Source organism: Panulirus ornatus, chromosome 11 (assembly GCF_036320965.1).
Source record: "Panulirus ornatus isolate Po-2019 chromosome 11, ASM3632096v1, whole genome shotgun sequence".
NCBI lineage: Eukaryota > Metazoa > Arthropoda > Malacostraca > Decapoda > Palinuridae > Panulirus > Panulirus ornatus.
This window is the reverse complement of record NC_092234.1, coordinates 26,033,291-26,058,748: the sequence shown is the minus strand read 5'-3', so window position 1 is coordinate 26,058,748 and position 25,458 is coordinate 26,033,291. Positions and strand designations below refer to the sequence as shown.

The 25,458-nt window shown below is 39.8% G+C and overlaps 1 protein-coding gene across 1 annotated transcript; it reads right to left on the bottom strand.

Moving 5' to 3' along the window:
- Positions 1–20,997: 20,997 nt before the first annotated feature.
- LOC139751098 (uncharacterized) lies at positions 20,998–22,104 on the bottom strand. The gene is made up of 2 exons (XM_071666197.1): positions 22,049–22,104; positions 20,998–21,687 (listed from the first exon to the last, which is right to left on the bottom strand). Exons 1-2 carry the CDS (start codon positions 22,077–22,079, stop codon positions 21,110–21,112), a joined length of 609 nt encoding a protein of 202 aa, XP_071522298.1. The 5' UTR covers positions 22,080–22,104; the 3' UTR covers positions 20,998–21,109.
- Positions 22,105–25,458: the final 3,354 nt, after the last annotated feature.

Below are 25,458 nucleotides of genomic sequence, written 5' to 3'. Positions count from 1 at the left end.
GATGAGTTCCTGATCAAGATATTCTTTATAGGATCATTGTTGCCGAAGGCACCATTTACATTAAAGGATTTAAGGAACATGGGAAGTAAAGTTAGATATTTTTAAAGCGAAAACTAAATGATTCTTGGTGTCAAAGGGAGGTTTTTGCTCAACTCTATAAAGTGATCTCTTTGCTAGCTTTAGGGATTAATCAGTGAAAGATCTAGGGCACTTTAACTTAGATCCAATGGAACATATCTTCTCAAACTCATTATCAATAAACTCTGGACTGCAAAAACGTAATGCTCTAAGGAACATAGATTGAAGTGATGATGATTTAACTCTCTCATGTTGAGATGAGTAATAATGGATTTATGAGCATACATTGGAAGGTTTTCTGTATATGCTAAACTCAAACTTTTCTTTCCTATGGATCATGTAATCTAAAAATGGCAACATACAATTATTTTCATTTTTCTAAAGAAAAGTTAATGGAACTTACTAAATTGTTCAGTAAGGGGAGAAATGTTTGCAGATTTTCATTTGTTGGCCAAACACAAAGAACATCATCTACATACCTAAACCTAATTGCATCAGAAGGTAAGATATCCTTTAGTAATTCTGTTTCAAAAAAATCCATATAAAGATTACTTAGTACAGGTGAAAGAGGGCCATCCCTTTGCCATACCACATTCTTTATCATAATATTTCCCATTGAATTGAAAATGCAGTCTTTCATACTTGATCTTATCTGTTCAGTGAAAACAGACTTTGAAACAGGTAAATGAATATCATCCTAAACATCAAATAGACATTCTAAAAGGTTATCAACTAAAACGTTTGTGAAAAAGCTAACGAGTTTGAAATCAAAGTTAACATTGATATTGTTAAGCTTGTTAACTAAATCTACATTGTTCATGATATTAGAATTTGATATTAAACCCACTTAAGGGCTTAATAAAGAAACTAACCATTTTGATTGTGTTGATGTCGCAAAGTCTTTTTGGAGTTTAGAGAAATGCATTAATTTATCTAATGATGAGTTTAATATATGTAAGTTTTTAGTGTATGCCAGTTTGTCAGAATCAGTGGAAACTAAATGCCCGAAAAAATTTATAAGAGCTATTAACACCTTAAAAAAGACAAATATATACATAATACTAAGCAGATAATGCTAATACTGTTATGATTATGGACAAAAGTAATTATCCATCAAAAATGAATGATCTTTTAAATGATGACACAACATATCATAGACTCGGTAGGAACCCCCTAGAATCAGTTAACGCCCATTTCAATAAAGAACTGAAGTTGTTGTTGAAAGGTGACGGTTCTCTTGTCAAAAGTTTGTCATATTTGTCCCCTTCATTGCCATATATGTATGGACTTATCAAAACACATTAAAAAATTTTCCAGCAGACCTATAGTGAGTTCAATAGGCTCCATCACATATAGATTGTCAAAATGGTTAGTTTCTTTAATATGCCCTTTGGTGGGTAAAATATCAATTCCAATATCATGATCAATGTAGTTTTAGTTAACAAGCTTAATGATATCGGTGTTAATTTTGATTTCAAACTTGTTAGCTTTTATGTTTCCTCACTTTTCACAAAAGTTCCAGTTGATAATATTTTAGAATATATATTTGATATTTTGGATGATATATATCCACCTGTTTCACGATAAGCTCCCAAGTGCACTTTCTTGTAATAATCACATCATCAGGTGAGATACAATAAAGAATCATAAGAGTCAGTTGATATACAACGAAAAGACGTAGCTAGGACGCTATTTGGTGAATAAGTAATTGTCCAAGACAGACAACGAGCGTATCATAAACTTATTATATAGACAAAATGGTGAATTGTTTACAAATTTCATCAACAATAAATTTATCCAATTTGTCTAAAACTTCACTAATACTAAGGTAATAATTCTTTGTGTATTTAATAATAGAGGATTCATTATTTCTCGTGGCACTAGAGTTAGAGTTAATAACTGAGATACCATTACTCCAGTCAAGACAATTGTCATAGTTTTTAACGTGATTCAACAAGCATTTGACTCTTGTCCTGTTCTTATATTATATCTATGTTGCTTAAGCCTAACAGAAAGATCCTTACCAGCCTGCCAAACCTAAAACTTATCGCAATTTCATAATAGCAATTTATAGATGCATCCAGGAGAATTTTCTGGTGAGCTCCTGATTAATATGTTCTTTATAGTATTATTGTTGCTGAAAGCAACATTTACATTAAAGGACTTAAGCAACATGGGAAGTAAAGTATTATTTATTTGATATTTTGGATGATATTCATTTACCTGTTTCTCGATAAGTTCCCGAGTGCACTTTCGTGTAATAATCACATCATCGAGGAAGATACAAGGAACAATTATAAGAGTCATTAGATATACAACGAAGAGACGTAGCTTGGACGCCATTTGGTGAATAAGTAATTGTCGAAGACAGACAACGAGAGAATCATAAACTATCATGTGACAAGAAGGTGAATTTTTTACAAATTTCATCAACAGTAGAGTTATCCAATTTGTCTAAGCCTTCACTAACATTAAGGTTATAGTTCTTTGTGTATTTGATAATAGAGGATTCAATATTTCCCGTGATACTGGAGTTAGAGTTAATAACTGATATGGTATTACTCCAGTTAGTACGATTATCATAGTTTTAAACGTGATTTAACAAGGCATTTGATTTTTTTCCTGTTTTTATACTATATCGATGTTGTTTAAGTCTAACAGAAAGATCCTTACCAGTCTGCCCAATATAAAACTTATCCCAAATTCTTCATGGCAATATATAGATGTATCCAGGAGAATTTCTGGGTGAGTTCCTGATTGAGATGTTCTTTATAGTATTATTTTTCCTGAATGCAACATTCACATTAAAGAACCTAAGCAACATGGGAAGTGAGGTAAAATTGTTATCAAAAAGAAGCGTGTGAAGCGTCTGGGGTATACCATGGAAAGTTCTGCGGGGCCTGGATATGTAAAGGGAACTGTAGTTTCAGTGCATTATTACATGACAGCTAGAGACTGAGTGTGAACGAATGTGGCCTTCGTTGTCTTTTCTTAGCGCTACCTCTTTCCTCTCTTCCTACACGTACACATGCTTTACATCCGCGATAAAAACATTTCACTGCTTCTAACAACTTGCCTCCCACACCATATATTCTTAATACCTTTCAAAAAGCATCTCTATCAACTCTATCATATACCTTCTCCAGATCCACAAATGCTACATACAAATCCATTTGCTTTTCTAAGTATTTCTCACATACATTCTTCAAAGCAAACACCTGATCCACACATCCTCTACCAATTCTGAAACCACACTACTCTTCCCCAACCTGGTGCTCTGTACATGCCTTCACCCTCTCAATCAATACCCTCCCATATAATTTCCCAGAAATAGTCAAGAAACTTATACCTCTGTAATTTGAGCACTCACATTTATCCCCTTTGCCTTTGTACAACGGCACTATGCAAGCATTCCGCCAGTCCTCAGGCACCTTAAAATGAGCCATACATACATTAGATAATCTTACCAATCAGTCAACTAAACAGTCACACCCTTTTTTAATAAATTTCACTGCAATACCATTCAAACCCACTGCCTTGCCGACTTTCACCTTCCGTAAGGCTTTTACTACCTCTTCTCTGTTTACCAAATCATTCTCCCTAACCCTCTCACTTTGCACATCACCTCGACCAAGACACCCTATATCTGCCACTCTATCATCAAACACATTCAACAAACCTTCAAAATATTCACTCAATCTCCTTCTCATATCACCATTACTTGTTATCACCTCCCCATTTGCCTCATTCTCTGATGTTCCCATTTCATCCCTTGTATTACGCACTTTATTTACCTCCATCCAAAACATCTTTTGATTCTCCCTAAAATCTAATGATACTCTCTCACCCTAAGTCTCATTTGCCCTCTTTTTTAATTCTTGCACCTTTTTCTTGACCTCCTGCCTCTTTCTTTTATACATATCCCAGTCATTTGAATTATTTCCCTGCAAAAATCGTCCAAATGCCTCTCTCTTCTCTTTCACTAACAATCTTACTTCTTCATCCCGCCACTCACTACCTTTTCAAATCTGCCTACCTCACACGCTTCTCATGCCACAAGCATCTATTGCGCAAGCCATCACTGCTTCCCTAAATACATCCCATTCCTCCCCCACTCCTCTTACATCCTTTGCTAGCAAATTTTTCCATTCTGTACTCAGTCTCTCCTGGTACATCCTCACACAAGTCTCCTTCCCAAGCTCACTTACTCTCACCACTCTTCACCCAAACATTCTCTCTTCTCTTCTGAAAATATCTACGAATCTTCACGATTCGCCTCACAAGACAATGATCAGACATCCCTCCAGTTGCACCTCTCAGCACATTAACATCCAAAAGTCTCTCTTTCGCGCGCCTATCGAATAACACGTAATCCAATAACGCTCTCTGGCCATCTCTCCTACTTATATACGTATACTTATGTATATCTCTGTTTTTGAACCAGGTATTCGCTATCACCAGTCCTTTTTCAGCACATAAATCTAAAAGCTCTTCACCATTTCGATTTACAACACTAAACACCCCATGTATACCAATTATTCCCTCAACTGCCACATTATTCACCTTTGTATCCAAATCACCAAGCACTATGACCCGGTCTCGTGCATAAAACTACTAACACACTCGCTCAGCTTCTCCCAAAACACTTGCCTCTCATGATCTTTCTTCTCAAGCCCAATATTCACCCATCTCTCTCCACCCACTTTCAGTTTTACCCCAATCAATCTAGAGTTTACTTTCTTACACTTTATCACATACTCCCACCACTCCTGTTTCAGGAGTACTGCTGCTACTCCTGCTCTTGCTCTCGTCCTCTCACTAACCCCTGACTTTACTCCCAAGACATTTCCAAACCACACTTCCCCTTTACCCTTGAGCTTCGATTCACTCAGAGCAAAAAACATCCAGGTTCCTTTCTTTAAACATAATACCTATCTCTCCTTTTTTCTTATCTAGGTTACATCTACACACATTTAGACACCCCAATCTGAGCCTTCGAAGAGGATGAGCATTCCTCGCGTGACTCCTTCTGTTTGCCCTTTTAGAAAGTTAAAATACAAGGCTTATATAATATATATATATATATATATATATATATATATATATATATATATATATATATATATATATATATATATATATATATATATATATATATATATAAATATATATATATATATATATATATATATATATATATATATATATATATATATATATATATATATATATATATATACATATACATATATATATATATATATATATATATATATATATATATATATATTATATATATATATATATATATATATATATACATATATAATATATATATATATATATATATATATATATATATATATATATATATATATATATATATATATATATATATATATATATATATATATATATATATATATATATATATATATATATATATATATATATATATATATATATATATATATTTATACTCATTTATTTTGCTTTGTCGCTGTCTCTCGCGTTTGCGAGGTAGCGCAAGGAAACAGACGAAAGAAATGGCACAACCCACCCCCATACACAATGTACACACACACACACGGCCGCACACGCAAATATACATACCTATACATCACAATGTACACATATATATACACACAGAGACACATACATATATACCCATGCACACAATTCACACTGTCTGCCCCTATTCATTCCCATCGCCAACTCGCCACACATGGAATACCATCCCCCTCTCCCCTCATCAGTGCGAGGTAACACTAGGAAAAGACAACAAAGGCCCCATTCGTTCACACTCAGTCTCCAGCTGTCACGCAATAATGCCCGAAACCAGAGCTCCCTTTCCACATCCAATCCCCACACAACTTTCCATGGTTTACCACAGACGCTTCACACGCCCTGATTCAATCCACTGACAGCACGTCAACCGCGGTATACCACATCGATCCAATCCACTATATTCCTTGCCCACCTTTCACCCTCCTGCATGTTCAGGCCCCAATTACTCAAAATTTTTTTCACTCCATCTTTCCACCTCCAATTTGGTCTCCCACTTCTCCTCGTTCCCTCCACGTCCGACACATATATCCTCTTGGTCAATCTTTCCTCACTCATTCTCTCCATGTGACCAAACCATTTCAAAACACCCTCTTCTGCTCTCTCAACCACGCTCTTTTTATTTCCACACATCTCTCTTACCCTTACGTTACTTACTCGATCAAACCACCTCACACCACACATTGTTCTCAAACATTTCATTTCCAGCACATCCATCCTCCTGCGCACAACTCTATCCATAGTCCACGCCTCGCAACCGTACAACATTGTTGGAACCACTATTCCTTCAAACATACCCATTTTTGCTTTCCGAGATAATGTTCTCGACTTCCACACATTCTTCAAGGCTCCCAGAATTTTCGCCCCCTCCCCCACCCTATGATCCACTTTCGCTTCCATGGTTCCATCCGCTGCCAGATCCACTCCCAGATATCTAAAACACTTCACTTCCTCCAGTTTTTCTCCATTCAAACTCCCCTCCCAATTGAATTGACCCTCAACCCTACTGTACCTAATAACCTTGCTCTTATTCATATTTACTCTTAACTTTCTTCTTTCACTCACTTTACCAAACTGTTACCAGCTTCTGCAGTTTCTCATATGAATCAGCCACCAGCGCTGTATCATCAGCGAACAACAACTGACTCACTTCCCAAGCTCTCTCATCCCCAACAGACTTCATACTTGCCCCTCTTTCCAAAACTCTTGCATTCACCTCCCTAACAACCCCATCCATAAACAAATTAAACAACCATGGAGACATCACACACCCCTGCCGCAAACCTACATTCACTGAGAACCAATCACTTTCCTCTCTTCCTACACATACACATGCCTTACATCCTCGATAAAAACTTTTCACTGCTTCTAACAACTTACCTCCCACACCATATATTCTTAATACCTTCCACAGAGCATCTCTATCAACTCTATCATATGCCTTCTCCAGATCCATAAATGCTACATACAAATCCATTTGCTTTTCTAAGTATTTCTCACATACATTCTTCAAAGCAAACACCTGATCCACACATCCTCTACCACTTCTGAAACCACACTGCTCTTCCCCAATCTGATGCTCTGTACATGCCTTCACCCTCTCAATCAATACCCTCCCATATAATTTACCAGGAATACTCAACAAACTTATACCTCTGTAATTTGAGCACTCACTCTTATCCCCTTTGCCTTTGTACAATGGCACTATGCACGCATTCCGCCAATCCTCAGGCACCTCACCATGAGTCATACATACATTAAATAACCTTACCAACCAGTCAACAGTACAGTCACCCCCTTTTTTAAAACATTCCACTGCAATACCATCCAAACCTGCTGCCTTGCCGGATTTCATCTTCCGCAAAGCTTTCACTACCTCTTCTCTGTTTACCAAATCATTTTCCCTAACCCTCGCACTTTGCACACCACCTCGACCAAAACACCCTATATCTGCCACTCTATCATCAAACACATTCAACAAACCTTCAAAATACTCACTCCATCTCCTTCTCACATCACCACTACTTGTTATCACCTCCCCATTTGCGCCCTTCACTGAAGTTCCCATTTGCTCCCTTGTCTTACGCACTTTATTTACCTCCTTCCAGAACATCTTTTTATTCTCCCTAAAATTTAATGATACTCTCTCACCCCAACTCTCATTTGCCCTTTTTTTCACCTCTTGCACCTTTCTCTTGACCTCCTGTCTCTTTCTTTTATACATCTCCCACTCAATTGCATTTTTTCCCTGCAAAAATCGTCCAAATGCCTCTCTCTTCTCTTTCACTAATACTCTTACTTCTTCATCCCACCACTCACTACCCTTTCTAATCAACCCACCTCCCACTCTTCTCATGCCACAAGCATCTTTTGCGCAATCCATCACTGATTCCCTAAATACATCCCATTCCTCCCCCACTCCCCTTACTTCCATTGTTCTCAACTTTTTCCATTCTGTACTCAGTCTCTCCTGGTACTTCCTCACACAGGTCTCCTTCCCAAGCTCACTTACTCTCACCACCCTCTTCACCCCAACATTCACTCTCTTTTCTGAAAACCCATACAAATCTTCACCTTAGCCTCCACAAGATAATGATCAGACATCCCTCCAGTTGCACCTCTCAGCACATTAACATCCAAAAGTCTCTCTTTCGCACGCCTGTCAATTAACACGTAATCCAATAACGCTCTCTGGCCATCTCTCCTACTTACATAAGTATACTTATGTATATCTCGCTTTTTAAACCAGGTATTCCCAATCATCAGTCCTTTTTCAGCACATAAATCTACAAGCTCTTCACCATTTCCATTTACAACACTGAACACCCCATGTATACCAATTATTCCCTCAACTGCCACATTACTCACCTTTGCATTCAAATCACCCATCACTATAACCCGGTCTCGTGCATCAAAACCACTAACACACTCATTCAGCTGCTCCCAAAACACTTGCCTCTCATGATCTTTCTTCTCATGCCCAGGTGCATATGCACCAATAATCACCCACCTCTCTCCATCAACTTTCAGTTTTACCCATATTAATCGAGAATTTACTTTCTTACATTCTATCACATACTCCCACAACTCCTGTTTCAGGAGTATTGCTACTCCTTCCCTTGCTCTTGTCCTCTCACTAACCCCTGACTTTACTCCCCAGACATTCCCAAACCACTCTTCCCCTTTACCCTTGAGCTTCGTTTCACTCAGAGCCAAAACATCCAGGTTCCTTTCCTCAAACATACTACCTATCTCTCTTTTTTTCACATCTTGGTTACATCCACACACATTTAGGCACCCCACTCTGAGCCTTCGAGGCGGATGAGCACTCCCCGCTTGACTCCTTCTTATGTTTCCCATTTTAGAAAGTTAATACAAGGAGGGGAGGATTTCTGGCCCCCCGCTCCCGTCCCCTCTAGTCGCTTTCTACGACACGCGAGGAATAAGTGGGAAATATTCTTTCACCCCTATCCCCAGGGATAATATACATATATATATACATATACACATACACACACATACACATACATACGCACATATACACACACACACACATACATATATATACATATGAAAAATGTAAGAAACAATTTAGAAAACTGAAACTTCTAGCTTGGAATGTAATTTGAGCACTCATTCTTATCCCCTTTGCCTTTGTACAATGGCACTATGCACGCATTCCGCCAATCCTCAGGCACCTCACCATGAGTCATACATACATTAAATAACCTTACCAACCAGTCAACAATACAGTCACCCCCTTTTTTAATAAATTCCACTGCAATACCATCCAAACCTACTGCCTTGCCGGCTTTCATCTTCCGCAAAGCTTTTACTACCTCTTCTCTGTTTACCAAATCATTTTCCCTAACCCTCGCATTATGCACACCACCTCGACCAAAACACCCTATATCTGCCACTCTATCATCAAACACATTCAACAAACCTTCAAAATACTCACTCCATCTCCTTCTCACATCACCACTACTTGTTATCACCTCCCCATTTGCACCCTTCACTGAAGTTCCCATTTGCTCCCTTGTCTTACGCACTTTATTTACCTCCTTCCAGAACATCTTTTTATTCTCCCTAAAATTTAATGATACTCTCTCACCCCAACTCTCATTTCCCCTTTTTTTCACCTCTTGCACCTTTCTCTTGACCTCCTGTCTCTTTCTTTTATACGTCTCCCACTGAATTGCATTTTTTCCCTTCAAAAATCGTCCAAATGCCTCTCTCTTCTCTTTCACTAATACTCTTACTTCTTCATCCCACCACTCACTACCCTTTCTAATCAACCCACCCCCCACTCTTCTCATGCCACAAGCATCTTTTGCGTAATCCATCACTGAATCCCTAAATGCATCCCATTCCTCCCCCACTCCCCTTACTTCCATTGTTCTCACCTTTTTCCATTCTGTACTCAGTCTCTTCTGGTACTTCCTCACACAAGTCTCCTTCCCAAGCTCACTTACTCTCACCACCCTCTTCACCACAACATTCACTCTTCTTTACTTAAAACCCATACAAATCTTCACCTTAGCCTCCACAAGATAATGATCAGACATCCCTCCAGTTGCACCTCTCAGCACATTAACATCCAAAAGTCTCTCTTTCGCGCGCCTGTCAATTAACACGTAATCCAATAACGCTCTCTGGCCATCTCTCCTACTTACATAAGTATACTTATGTATATCTAGCTTTTTAAACCATATATTCCCAATCATCAGTCCTTTTTCAGCACATAAATCTACAAGCTCTTCACCATTTCCATTTACAACACTGATCATCCCATGTATACCAGTTATTCCCTCAACTGCCACATTACTCACCTTTGCATTCAAATCACCCATCACTATAACCCGGTCTCGTGCATCAAAACCACTAACACACTCATTCAGCTGCTCCCAAAACACTTGCCTCTCATGATTTTTCTTCTCATGCCCAGGTGCATATGCACCAATAATCACCCATCTCTCTCCATCAACTTTCAGTTTTACCCATATTAATTGAGAATTTACTTTCTTACATTCTATCACATACTCCCACAACTCCAGTTTCAGGAGTACTGCTACTCCTTCCCTTGCTCTTGCCCTCTCACTAACCCCTGACTTTACTCCCAAGACATTCCCAAACCGCTCTTCCCCTTTACCCTTGAGCTTCGTTTCACTCAGAGCCAGAACATCCAGGTTCCTTTCCTCAAACATACTACCTATCTCTCCTTTTTTCACATCTTGGTTACATCCACACACATTTAGGCACCCGAATCTGAGCCTTCGAGGAGGATGAGCACTCCCCGCGTGACTCCTTCTTCTGTTTCCCATTTTAGAAATTTAAAAAAAATACAAGGAGGGGAGGATTTCTGGCCCCCCGCTCCCGTCCCCTATAGTCGCTTTCTACGACACGAGGTAAAAGTTTGTTGAGTATTCCTGGTAAATTATATGGGAGGGTATTGATTGAGAGGGTGAAGGCATGTACAGAGCATCAGATTGGGGAAGAGCAGTGTGGTTTCAGAAGTGGTAGAGGATGTGTGGATCAGGTGTTTGCTTTGAAGAATGTGTGTGAGAAATACTTAGAAAAGCAAATGGATTTGTATGTAGCATTTATGGATCTGGAGAAGGCATATGATAGAGTTGATAGAGATGCTCTGTGGAATTTATTAAGAATATATGGTGTGGGAGGCAAGTTGTTAGAAGCAGTGAAAAGTTTTTATCGAGGATGTAAGTCATGTGTACGTGTAGGAAGAGAGGAAAGTGATTGGTTCTCAGTGACTGTAGGTTTGCGGCAGGGGTGTGTGATGTCTCCATGGTTGTTTAATTTGTTTATGGATGGGGTTGTTAGGGAGGTGAATGCAAGAGTTTTGGAAAGAGGGGCAAGTATGAAGTCTGTTGGGGATGAGAGAGCTTGGGAAGTGAGTCAGTTGTTGTTCGCTGATGATACAGCGCTAGTGGCTGATTCATGTGAGAAACTGCAGAAGCTGGTGACTGAGTTTGGTAAAGTGTGTGAAAGAAGAAAGTTAAGAGTAAATGTGAATAAGAGCAAGGTTATTAGGTACAGTAGGGTTGAGGGTCAAGTCAATTGGGAGGTGAGTTTGAATGGAGAAAAACTGGAGGAAGTAAAGTGTTTTAGATATCTGGGTCTGGATCTGGCAGCGGATGGAACCATGGAAGCGGAAGTGGATCATAGGGTGGGGGAGGGGGCGAAAATTCTGGGAGCCTTGAAGAATGTGTGGAAGTCGAGAACATTATCTCGGAAAGCAAAAATGGGTATGTTTGAAGGAATAGTGGTTCCAACAATGTTGTATGGTTGCGAGGCGTGGGCTATTGATAGAGTTGTGCGCAGGAGGATGGATGTGCTGGAAATGAGATGTTTGAGGACAATGTGTGGTGTGAGGTGGTTTGATCGAGTAAGTAAAGTAAGGGTAAGAGAGATGTGTGGAAATAAAAAGAGCGTGGTTGAGAGAGCGGAAGAGGGTGTCTTGAAATGGTTTGGGCACATGGAGAGAATGAGTGAGGAAAGATTGACCAAGAGGATATATGTGTCGGAGGTGGAGGGAACGAGGAGAAGAGGGAGACCAAATTGGAGGTGGAAAGATGGAGTGAAAAAGATTTTGTGTGATCGGGGCCTGAACATGCAGGAGGGTGAAAGGAGGGCAAGGAATAGAGTGAATTGGAGCGATGTGGTATACAGGGGTTGACGTGCTGTCATTGGATTGAATCAAGGCATATGAGGCGTCTGGGGTAAACCATGGAAAGCTGTGTAGGTATGTATATTTGCGTGTGTGGACGTATGTATATAATTGTGTATGGGGGTGGGTTGGGCCATTTCTTTCTTCTGTTTCCTTGCGCTACCTCACAAACGCGGGAAAGAGCGACTAATCAAATGAAAAAAAAATAATAATATATACACATATATATATATATATATATATATATATATATATATATATATATATATATATATATATATATATATATATATATATATATATATATATATATATATATATATATTTTTTTTTAACGCTACCTGGCGTTAGCGAGGTAGCGTTACGAACAGAGGACCGGGCATTTTTTGGAATATCCTCACCTGGCCCCCTCTGTTCCTTCTTTTGGAAAATTAAAAAAAAAGACGAGAGGGGAGGATTTCCAGCCCCCCGCCCCCTCCCCTTTTAGTCGCCTTGTACGACACGCAGGGAATACGTGGGAAGTATTCTTAATCCCCTATCTCCAGAAGCTGGTGACTGAGTTTGGTAAAGTGTGTGAAAGAAGAAAGTTAAGAGTAAATGTGAATAAGAGCAAGGTTATCAGGTATATTAGGGTTGAGGGTCAATTCAATTGTGAGGTGAGTTTGAATGGAGAAAAACTGGAGGAAGTGAAGTGTTTTAGATATCTGGGAGTGGATCTGGCAGCGGATGGAACCATGGAAGCTGAAGTGGATCATAGGGTGGGGGAGGGGGCGAAAATTCTGGGAGCCTTGAAGAATGTGTGGAAGTCGAGAACATTATCTCGGAAAGCAAAAATGGGTATGTTTGAAGGAATAGTGGTTCCAACAATGTTGTATGGTTGCGAGGCGTGGACTATGGATAGAGTTGTGCGGAGGAGGATGGATGTGCTGGAAATGAGATGTTTGAGGACAATGTGTGGTGTGAGGTGGTTTGATCGAGTAAGTAACGTAAGGGTAAGAGAGATGTGTGGAAATAAAAAGAGCTTGGTTGAGAGAGCAGAAGAGGGTGTTTTGAAATGGTTTTGTCATATGGAGAGAATGAGTGAGGAAAGATTGACCAAGAGGATGTATGTGTCGGAGGTGGAGGGAACGAGGAGAAGAGGGAGACCAAATTGGAGGTGGAAAGATGGAGTGAAAAAGATTTTGTGTGATCGGGGCCTGAACATGCAGGAGGGTGAAAGGAGGGCAAAGAATAGAGTGTATTGGAACGATGTGGTATACCGGGGTTGACGTGCTGTCAGTGGATTGAATCAAGGCATGTGTATGGGGGTGGGTTGGGCCATTTCTTTCGTCTGTTTCCTTGCGCTACCTCGGAAACGCGGGAGACAGCGTAAAAAAAAAAAAAAAACATATATATATATATATATATATATATATATATATATATATATATATATATATATATTTATTTGTATTTATTAATTTTGCTTTGTCGCTGTGTCCGGCGTTAGCGAGGAAGCGCAATGAAATAGATGAAAGAATGGCGCAACCCAACCACATGCACACGTATATACATTCATACATATATGTATACATATATATATATATATACATATATATATATATATATATATATATATATATATATATATATATATATATATATATATATATATATATATATATATATTTATTCATTTATTTATATTTATCAATTTTGCTTGGTCGCTGTCTCCCGCGTTAGCGAGGAAGCGCAAGGAAACAGATGAAAGAATGGCGCAACCCAACCATATGCACACGTATATACATACATACACGTCCACACTCGCAAATATACATACCTTTACATCTCGATATACATATATATATATATATACACACAAAGACATATACATGTATACACAAGTACATAATTCATACTGTCTGCCTTTATTTATTCCCATCGCCACCTCCCCACACATGGAATAACAACCCCCTCCCCCCTCATGTGTGCGAGGTAGCGCTACGAAAAGACCACAAAGGACCCATTTGTTCACAATCAGTCTCTAGCTGTCATGTAATAATGCACCGAAACCACAGCTCTATTTCCACATCCAGGCACCACAGAACTTTCCATGGTCTACCCCAGGCGCTTCACATGCCCTGATTCAATCCATTGACAGCACGTCGACCCCTGTATACCACATCGTTCCAATTAACTCTATTCCTTGCACGCATATCACCCTCCTGCATGTTCAGACCCCGATCACTGAAAATCTTTTTCACTCTATCTTTCCACCTCCAATTTGGTCTCCCACTTCTTTTCGTTCCCTCCACCTCTGACATATATACCCTCTTGGTCAATCTTTCCTCACTCATTCTCTCCATGTAACCAAACCATTTCAAAACACCCTCTTCTGCTCTGTCAACAACACTCTTTTTATTTCCACACATCTCTCTTACCCTTACATTACTTACTCGATCAAACCACCTCACACCACATATTGTCCTCAAACATCTCATTTCCAGCACATCCACCCTCCTGCGCACAACTCTACCCATAGCCCACGCCTCGCAACCATACAACATTGTTAGAACCACTATTCCCTCAAACATACCCATTTTTGGTTTCCGAGATAATGTTCTCGACTTCCAAACATTCTTCAAGGCTCCCAGGATTTTCGCCCCCTCCCCCAAACTATGATTCACTTTCGCTTCCATGGTTCTATTAGCTGCCAGATCCACTCCCAGATATCTAAAACACTTTACTTCCTCCAGATTTTCTCCATTCAAACTTACCTCCCAATTGACTTGACCCTCAACCCTACTCTACCTAATAACCTTGCTCTTATTCATATTTACGCTTAACCTTCTTCTTTCACACACTTTACCAAACTCTGTCACCAGCTTCTGCAGCTTCTCAGATGAATCAGCCAACAGCGCTGTATCATCAGCGAACAACGACTGACTCGCTTCATAAGCTCTCTCATCCACTACAGACTGCATACTTGCCCCTCTTTCCAAAACTCTTGCATTCACCTCCCTAACAACCCCATCCATAAACAAATTAAACAACCATGGAGACATCACACACCCCTGCCGCAAACCTATATTCACTGAGAACCAATCACTTTCCTCTCTTCCTACTCGTACACATGCGTTACATCCTCGATAAAAACTTTTCACTTCTAACAACTTGCCTCCCAAACCATATATTCTTAATACCTTCCACAGAGCATCTCTATCAACTCTATCATATGCCTTCTCCAGATCCATAAATGCTATATACAAATCCATTTGCTTTTCTAAGTATTTCTCACATACATTCTTCAAAGCAAACACCTGATCCACACATACTCTACCACTTCTGAAACCACATTGCTCCTCCCCAATCTGCTGCTCTGTACATGCCTTCACCCTCTCAATCCATACCCTCCCATATAATTTACCAGGAATACCTAACAAACTTATACCTCTGTAATTTGAGCACTCACTCTTATCCCCTTTGCCTTTGTACAATGGCAGTATGCAAGCATTCCGCCAATCCTCATGCACCTTACCATGAATCACACATACATTAAAAACCTTACCAACCAGTCAACAATACAGTCACCCCATTTTTAATAAATTCCACTGCAATACTATCCAAACCTGCTGCCTTGCCGGATTACATCTTCCGCAAAGCTTTTACTATCTCTTCTCTGTTTACCAAATCATTTTCCCAAACCCTCTCACTTTGCACACCACCTCGACCAAAACACCCTATATCTGCCACTCTATCATCAAACACATTCAACAAACCTTCAAAATACTCACTCCATCCCCTTCTCACATCACCACTGTTTGTTATCACCTCCCCATCAGTCCCCTTCACTGAAGTTCCCATTTGCTCCCTTGTCTTACGCACTTTATTTACTTCCTTCCAAAACATCTTTTTATTCTCCCTAAAATTTAATGATGCTCTCTCACGCCAACTCTCATTTGCCCTCTTTTTCACCTCTTGCACCTTCTCTTGTCCTCCTGCTCTTTCTTTTATACATCTCCCACTCACTTGCATTTTTCCCTCCAAAAACCGTCCAAATGCCTTTCTCTTCTCTTTCACTAATAATCTTACTTCGTCATCCCACCACTCACTGCCCTTTCTAATCAACCCACCTCCCATGCTTCTCATGCCACAAGCATCTTTTGCGTAATCCATCACTGACTCCCTAAATACATCCCATTCCTCCCCCACTCCCCTTACCACCTTTGTTCTCACCTTTTTCCATTCTGTACTTCCTCACACATCCTGGTACATCCTGGTACTTCCTCACTCAAGTCTCATTCCCAAGCTCACTTACTCTCACCACTCTCTTCACCCCAACATTCTCTCTTCTTTTCTGAAAACCCCTACAAATCTTCACCTTCGCCTCCACAAGATAATGATCAGACATCCCTCTAGTTGCACCTCTCAGCACATTAGCATCCAAAAGTGTCCCTTTCGCGCGCCTATCACTTAACACGTAATCCAATAACGCTCTCTGGCCATCTCTCCCACTTACATACGTATACTTATGTATATCTCGCTTTTTAAACCAGGTATCCCAATCACCAGTCCTTTTTCAGCACATAAATATACAAGTTCTTCACCATTTCCATTTACAACACTGAACACCCCATATATACCAATTATTCCCTCAACTGCCACATTACTCACCTTTGCATTCAAATCACCCATCACTATAACCCGGTCTTGTGCATCAAAACCACTAACACACTCATTCAGCTGCTTCCAAAACACTTGCCTCTCATGATCTTTCTTCTCATGCTCAGGTGCATATGCACCAATAATCACCCATCTCTCTCCATCAACTTTTAGTTTTACCCATATCAATCTAGAATTTAATTTCTTACACTGTATCACATACTCCCACAACTCCTGATTTAAGAGAGGTGCTACTCCTTCCCTTGCTCTTGTCCTATCACTAACCCCTGTCTTTTTTCCCAAGACATTCCCAAACTACTCTTCCCCTTTACCCTTGAGCTTCGTTTCACTCAGAGCCAAAACATCCAGGCTACTTTCCTCAAACATACTACCTATCTCTCCCTTTTTCCCATCTTGGTTACATCCACACACATTTAAACACCCCAATCTGAGCCCTCGAGGAGGATGAGCACTCCCCGCTGACTCCTTCTTCTGTTTCCCCTTATAGAGAGTTCAAATACAAAGAGGGGAGGGTTTCTGGCCCCCCGCTCCCCTTCCCTTTAGTCGCCTTCTACGACACGTGAGGAATGCGTGGAAAGTATTCTTTTTCCCCTATCCCCAGGGATGCACATATATATATATATATATATATATATATATATATATATATATATATATATATATATATATATATAGATATATATATATATATATATATATATATATATATATATATATATATATATATATATATATATATATATATATATATATATATATATATATATATATACATATATATATATATATATATATATATATATATATATATATATATATATATATATATATATATATATATATATATATATATATATACATATATATATATATATAAATATATATATATATATATATATATATATATATATATATATATATATATATATATATATATATATATATATATATATATATATATATGTATATATATATATATATATATATATATATATATATAGAAGTGGTAGAGGATGTGTGGATCAGGTGTTTGCTTTGAAGAATGTATGTGAGAAATACTTAGAAAAGCAAATGGATTTGTATGTAGCATTTATGGATCTGGAGAAGGCATATGATAGAGTTGATAGAGATGCTCTGTGGAATTTATTAAGAATATATGGTGTGGGAGGAAAGTTGTTAGAAGCAGTGAAAAGTTTTTATCGAGGATGTAAGGCATTTGTACGTGTAGGAAGAGAGGAAAGTGATTGGTTCTCAGTGAATGTAGGTTTGCGGCAGGGGTGTGTGATGTGTCCATTCTTGTTTAATTTGTTTATGGATGGGGTTGTTAGGGAGGTAAATGCAAGAGTTTTGGAAAGAGGGGCAAGTATGAAGTCTGTTGGGGATGAGAGAGCTTGGGAAGTGAGTCAGTTGTTGTTCGCTGATGATACAGCGCTGGTGGCTGATTCATGTGAGAAACTGCAGAAGCTGGTGACTGAGTTTGGTAAAGTGTGTGGAAGAAGAAAGTTAAGAGTAAATGTGAATAAGAGCAAGGTTATTAGGTACAGTAGGGTTGAGGGTCAAGTCAATTGGGAGGGGAGTTTGAATGGAGAAAAACTGGAGGAAGTGAAGTGTTTTAGATATCTGGGAGTGGATCTGGCAGCGGATGGAACCATGGAAGCGGAAGTGGATCATAGGGTGGGGGAGGGGGCGAAAATTCTGGGGGCCTTGAAGAATGTGTGGAAGTCGAGAACATTATCTCGGAAAGCAAAAATGGGTATGTTTGAAGGAATAGTGGTTCCAACAATGTTGTATGGTTGCGAGGCGTGGGCTATGGATAGAGTTGTGCGCAGGAGGATGGATGTGCTGGAAATGAGATGTTTGAGGACAATGTGTGGTGTGAGGTGGTTTGATCGAGTGAGTAACGTAAGGGTAAGAGAGATGTGTGGAAATAAAAAGAGCTTGGTTGAGAGAGCAGAAGAGGGTGTTTTGAAGTGGTTTGGGCACATGGAGAGAATGAGTGAGGAAAGATTGACCAAGAGGATATATGTGTCGGAGGTGGAGGGAACGAGGAGAAGAGGAAGACCAAATTGGAGGTGGAAAGATGGAGTGAAAAAGATTTTGTGTGATCGGGGCCTGAACATGCAGGAGGGTGAAAGGAGGGCAAGGAATAGAGTGAATTGGAGCGATGTGGTATACCGGGGTTGACGTGCTGTCAGTGGATTGAATCAAGGCATGTGAAGCGTCTGGGGTAAACCATGGAAAGCTGTGTAGGTATGTATATTTGCGTGTGTGGACGTATGTATATACATGTGTATGGGGGGGGCATTTCTTTCGTCTGTTTCCTTGCGCTACCTCGCAAACGCGGGAGACAGCGACAAAGTATAATAAATAAATAAGATATAATATATATATATATATATATATATATATATATATATATATATATATATATATATATATATATATATATATATATATATATATATATATATATATGTATATATGTATATCCTCCCTGGGGATAGGGGAGAAAGAATACTTCCTACGTATTCCCTGCGTGTCGTAAAAGGCGACTAAAAGGGGAGGGAGCGGGGGGCTGGAAATCCTCCCCTCTATTTTTTTTTTTTATTTTCTTTTCTTTTATTTTTTTTTTTTTTTTTCCAAAAGAAGGAACAGAGAAGGGGGCCAGGTGAGGATATTCCCTCAAAGGCCCAGTTCTCTGTTCTTAACGCTACCTCGCTAACGCGGGAAATGGCGAATAGTTTGAAAGAAAGATATATGTATATATCTACATACATATATGTGTGTGTATGTGTATGTGTGTGTGTGTGTGTGTGTGTGTGTATGTGTGTGTGTGTGTTTGTGTGTGTGTATGTGTGTGTTTTTGTATATACGTATATCATTCCTGGGGATGGAGGAAAAAGCATATTATATTTGGAGGTGGGAGGTTTAAGTGAAAAATATTTTGAGCTATCGGGTCCTGAACATGCACGAGGGTGAAAGTTGTCCATTGATGAAGTGAATTGGAACGATTTGCTCTACCTCCAATTTGGTCTCCCGCTTTTCCTGGTTGCCGCCACTTTTGACACTTACAAGTATCCCGTTTTTCAACCTTACCTAACACATTCTCTCGATATGTCCAAAGCATTTCAATATAACCTCTTCTGCTTTCTCAACTACACTCTTTCCATTAACGCACATGTCTTTTATATATCTTATATGTGTATGTAAGTGGATAGGGACCCAAATGTAGTCAGACTACCTCTTTACATAAAGTTAGAGCGAAAGTGCAGAGGAACACTAGTTAAGCACGATGATCTATTCCTTATATCTACAGCGAGGGAATGTCACAAGTTCTTTGAAGTTGCTGCTGCTTGTGGGCGTAAGACAGAAATGAAGTGAGGTCAACTGAATCATGTCTGTTGACTATTTGTTTTGGCTTTTGGTCTATAGATTGCCAGGGTCATTGAGACTGACACCATCTTCACAAGTTGAAGATGATTCTAAGAACATACATGCCCTCGCTGCATTTTGGCCTTTCAGGAACAAGACCCCTGTAACACGTTTTCTGTAGTCTGACTGATTCATCATTGGCAAATTCCCTCATCCTCAATGCACGAGTTAACAGTTGTTTGATATTGTTACTGTACAGGGCACCACTTATCTCCGTCATTACCAACTGAATCAAGACCAAACGTTCACAGTATATCCGGCACACTCTACATAGTGATATGATGAATGCAAATTCTGCTAGGTATATCTAACGAGTATGGTACGACTATGGGATAATGACCCTATTGCGGTCGAAGTATGTTTTAAAAACGCTTCTCTTTTGCCATAAGGCTTCCAAATGAGGTCACTGCAGCGATCTGAGTAGACAAATACATTCAATGACTAGACATAAAGAAAAATAGTTTTGAATATTGCACATCGAGTCCATCAATGTATTCATAAAGAGAGGTAAATCTGCGACAATTTTGTTTCTTTTAGGCAGGTGTCTGAATGAAAGGCTATAATAGTTCACATTGCAATTTATCATTTACATAAATAATCGTATAACTTATATATCTGTTGCACCATCATGGGTAATAAGTTGGTTCAGGCGAGGTTCTGGGCTACCGGATGGGAAGCAGCAGGTCAGACCCTAGTGGGCGTGTTGTATAGCCGGCCAGGGGTCTGGACTGTGGCCTGGGCGCTGGGGGCGCCGTAGTTTGTAGCCAATGCCACGTCTGAGGCAGCAGCGATGCTGTCCTCAGGAACTACACCGATCTCAGCGTTGAGATCGAAGTATTGCTCTGAGGCGGAACAGTCCACGTTGTACCACCAGTCGCACACGAAGTACTGCTGGTTGAACACGGTGCCGTTGGGACATAGGAAGGAGTCGAGGCGGCCGTCCAACTGACAGATGTGGAAGACCTGGCAGCCGGCCTCGTCGGCGGTGTCGGCGTAGTAACCCGGGAACTGCTGATCCTCGCAGGAGAAGCCGGTGTCGGGCACAGAAGCCAGGATCGGGTAGTCCTGGCCGGCAACGCCGCCGCCGGGGATGTTGGCGGCCAGGGCGGCTATGGGGTCGTCCTGGGCCTCATCAAAGGAGGAAGCAGCTGCCAGCAAGTCTCCGTCGTAGGAGTAGCCGCCATTAGTGGTAGCAGCGGGAGGCGCGCCATAACTGGAGGAGGGCGCGCCGCCTGGGAGCCGGTTGGCGCTGGCCGCTGCCACTACAAAAACATAAATGTTCAACTCTATGATTTAGGCTGATGCTTAGACTTTACTCAAACTCACAGACAAAACACGCACACACACACACACACACACACACACACACACACACACACACACACACACACACACACACACACACACACACACACATACACACACACACACACATACACAAATTTTAGCCTATACCAGTTGTAAGGAATGTATGTATCCATATGAAGAACTTGACTGACACAATATATTACAGTTACTAGTTAGGAGACCAGATGGTATTAAGAACTATAGTCATTTCTGAAAGTGTGCATTGAAGTATGTACGATCCTCAATCCTCAGCAAGGCTAGTGAAGATGGTCTTACCGAAGCAGAGGAGGAAGATTGAGTAGCACATACTGCTGAGGAGCGCACAGGTTGTGTGATGACGAGCCATGGTTGACCTGCTATATATACATACGGCACCAGCCTTAGCATGAGCCAGGGAAAGTCCTACGGCCTCCGGACTCAAGGTCATCTGAGTGAAGTGCTCATCCTCCACGACCCAGCACGTTCACTGACGACCGTGTGCCAGCTTGGTGAACCAGAGGGGAATATTTCCATTATGCAGTATGAACAAATTCATCCAGGCATTTCCTGATCGTTGTTAGTTATTTTATGATATTTTCCTCATTCATTTTCTGTATCAAAGTCCTTATGCTAACGAGAGAAATAATGAGACATTCTGTTTAAATAAATCGATTTAAACTTACACGGTATCATAGAGCTAAGGCAGAAACATAATCATAGCGATATTGTTCAACAGCTCTAGCACAGCAGAGGAGCAAGGTGCATCACTGGTCACAGCCGAACAGCAGCTGGGTGCACCAGTTAGTACAATTGACAACTACCAGGTGCATAAGGTAGCACAGCCGAACACTACTGGGTGCATCCGACTGTACAAGGCATCAGTTAGCATTGCTTAAAAATCACCAGGTACTGTACATCAGTTAGCACAGCTAAGGTATAATTACAAGCATCATTTAATACAGTCAAACAGCTACCAGGAGCTTCAGTTAGGAGGACTGAATAGCGTCCAGGTGAATTTGCTGGCACAGCTAAACTACCGCCGGGTGCATCAGTTAACACAGCTGAATATCAAACAGAATATTAAACAGATGCAACACTTAACACCCTCGAACAGCAATTAGGTGTACAAGTTAGCACAGCCGAACAACTACCAAGTGCATCAGTTAGCACAGCTGAACAGAAAGCGGATCCATTAGTTACTCTAACGCTGTTTGGAACAGCTGATCTAGCAAAGGAATAAACTCAGCGGAACAGTAGAATGAATCAACCTGACGAATAAAGCAAAGCTATTTCAACCTAACCGTGGGTCTAAATCTTCCAGGAGGAAATGGAAACTGAAGATTTCAACGCAACAGTAGGTACAAATCTTCCAAGACCAAGATGGACGCTGGATGTTTCAACGAGTTACTCGGTACAAGGAGGTGAGGCATATTTTAAGATGGAACAGATGAATTGTTTAATTGAAGATGCTAAGGTTTCATTGTCTTCTCCCAATCTGGTTCCAGTTAATGTTATATGGGCACTTAGTTTCATTCTAGTTTGTTGATTTAGTAATTATATTTGTGGTGTGGGGAGTGACTGTCATGTGTGGTGTATTTGATATCCAGAATAGCTTGTGTTATGATGTCAGTGAATGCTTTCGCCACCCACTGCGTCAGAGAGTTAACGCTAAGAAACAGACAAAAAAGGCCATATCTGTTTACACTCTTTCTCTAGCTGTCATGTGTAAACTAACGAAACCACTGCCCCCCTATCCACATTAAGGCCCTACACACCTTTCCATGGTTTACCAGACGTTTCACATGCCCTGGTTCAGTCCATCGACACCATGTTGACCCCAGTATATCCAATCGTTTCAATTTACTCCATTCCGTGTACGCCTTTCACCCTCCCTTCATGTTCAGGCCCAGGTCACTCAAAATCTTTTACACACCATCCTTCCAACTCCAATTTGGTCTCCCACTTCTCCTTGTATCTTCCACCTCTGACACATATATCCTCTTTGTCAACCTTTCCTCACTCATTCTCTCGATATGTCCAAGCCATTTCAACACACCCTCTTCTGCTCTCTCAACCACACTGTATTGATTACTAAACATCCCTCATACCCTTTCATTACTTACTCGATCAAACCATCCCACACCACATATTGTGCTTAAACATTTCATTTACAACACATCCACCTTCCTCCGTACAACCCTACCTGTAGCCAGTGCCTCGCAACTATATAATATTGTTGGAACTACTACTCCTTCCAATATACCCTTTTTTGCTCTGTGAGATAACGTCCTCTCTTTCCACACATTCTTCATCGCTCCCAGAGCCATTGCCCCCTTCCCCACCCTATGACTCACTTCCGCTTTCATGGTTCTCTTCGCTGCTAATTCCACTGCCAGATATCTAAAACACCTCACTTCCTCCAGTTTCTCTCCATTCAGACTTACATTCCAACTAACTTGTTCCTCAACCCTGCTGAATCTAATAACCTTGCTCTTATTCACATTTATTCTCAACTTCCTCCTCTCACACACTATTTCAAACTCAGTTACCAACTTCTGACGTTTCTCACTGGAATCAGCCTCCAGTGCTGTATCATCGGCGAACAACAAATGATTCACTTTCTAGGCCCTTTCATCCTCAACAGACTGCATACTCGCCCCTCTCTGCAAAACTCTTGCATTTACCTCCCTAACCACCACATCTATAAACAAATTAGATAATTATGGTTACATCAAACAATCCTGCCGCAGACCGACCATCACTGGGAATCACTCACTCTCCTTTCTTTCAACTCGCACGCATTCCTTACGCCCTTCATAAAATTTTCTCTGCTTCTAGCAGGTTACCTATCGCACCATATATTCTTAAGACCTTCCACAAAGATTCTCTGTCAACCCTAACATATGCCTTCACCAGAATCATAAATACCACATACATACCCATCTGTTTTTCTAAGTACTTCTCATATAGAGTATTCAAAGTAAACAGTTGATCCACATATTCTAAACCACTTCTGAAACGACACTACTCATGCACAATCTGATGATTTGTACATGCCTTCACCCTCTCAATCAATACCCTCCCATATAATTTTCCAGGAATACTCAACAAACTTATACCTCTGTAATTTGAACACTCACCGTTATCTAATTGATATTTCTCGTGGCAATGGAGTTACAGTTAATATCTGAGATGGCATTACTCCAGTCAATACAATCATCATAGTTTTTAACATGATTAAACAAGGCATTTCATTCTTGTCCTGTTCTTACACTAAGATTATGTTGCTTAAGCCTAACAGAAACATACTTACCAGTCTGTCCACCATGAAACTTACAATAATTTCTAACCGGCACTTTAAAGATGTATCCAGTACCATGAAAAACATCATTGAATCTTCTACTGTTAAACAAACGAAGAACTATAACCTTGATATTATTGAATGTCTATGAAAATTGAATAGCTTTAGTGTTGATAAGATTTGTAAGAAATTTCCCCTCTTCTCCACATATATTTCATATATATATATATATATATATATATATATATATATATATATATATATATATATATATATATATATATATATATATATATATATATATACAAATATATATATATATATATATAAATATATATATATATATATATATATATATATATATATATATATATATATATATATATATATATATATATATATATAT

Excerpts from the sequence above, each read along its gene's own strand:
- LOC139751098 (XM_071666197.1), bottom strand. The coding sequence starts at position 22,079 with ATGTGCTACTCAATCTTCCTCCTCTGCTTCG. Across the intron at positions 21,688-22,048 it reads AATCTTCCTCCTCTGCTTCG|TGGCAGCGGCCAGCGCCAAC; the intron begins GTAAGACCATCT and ends ATGTTTTTGTAG.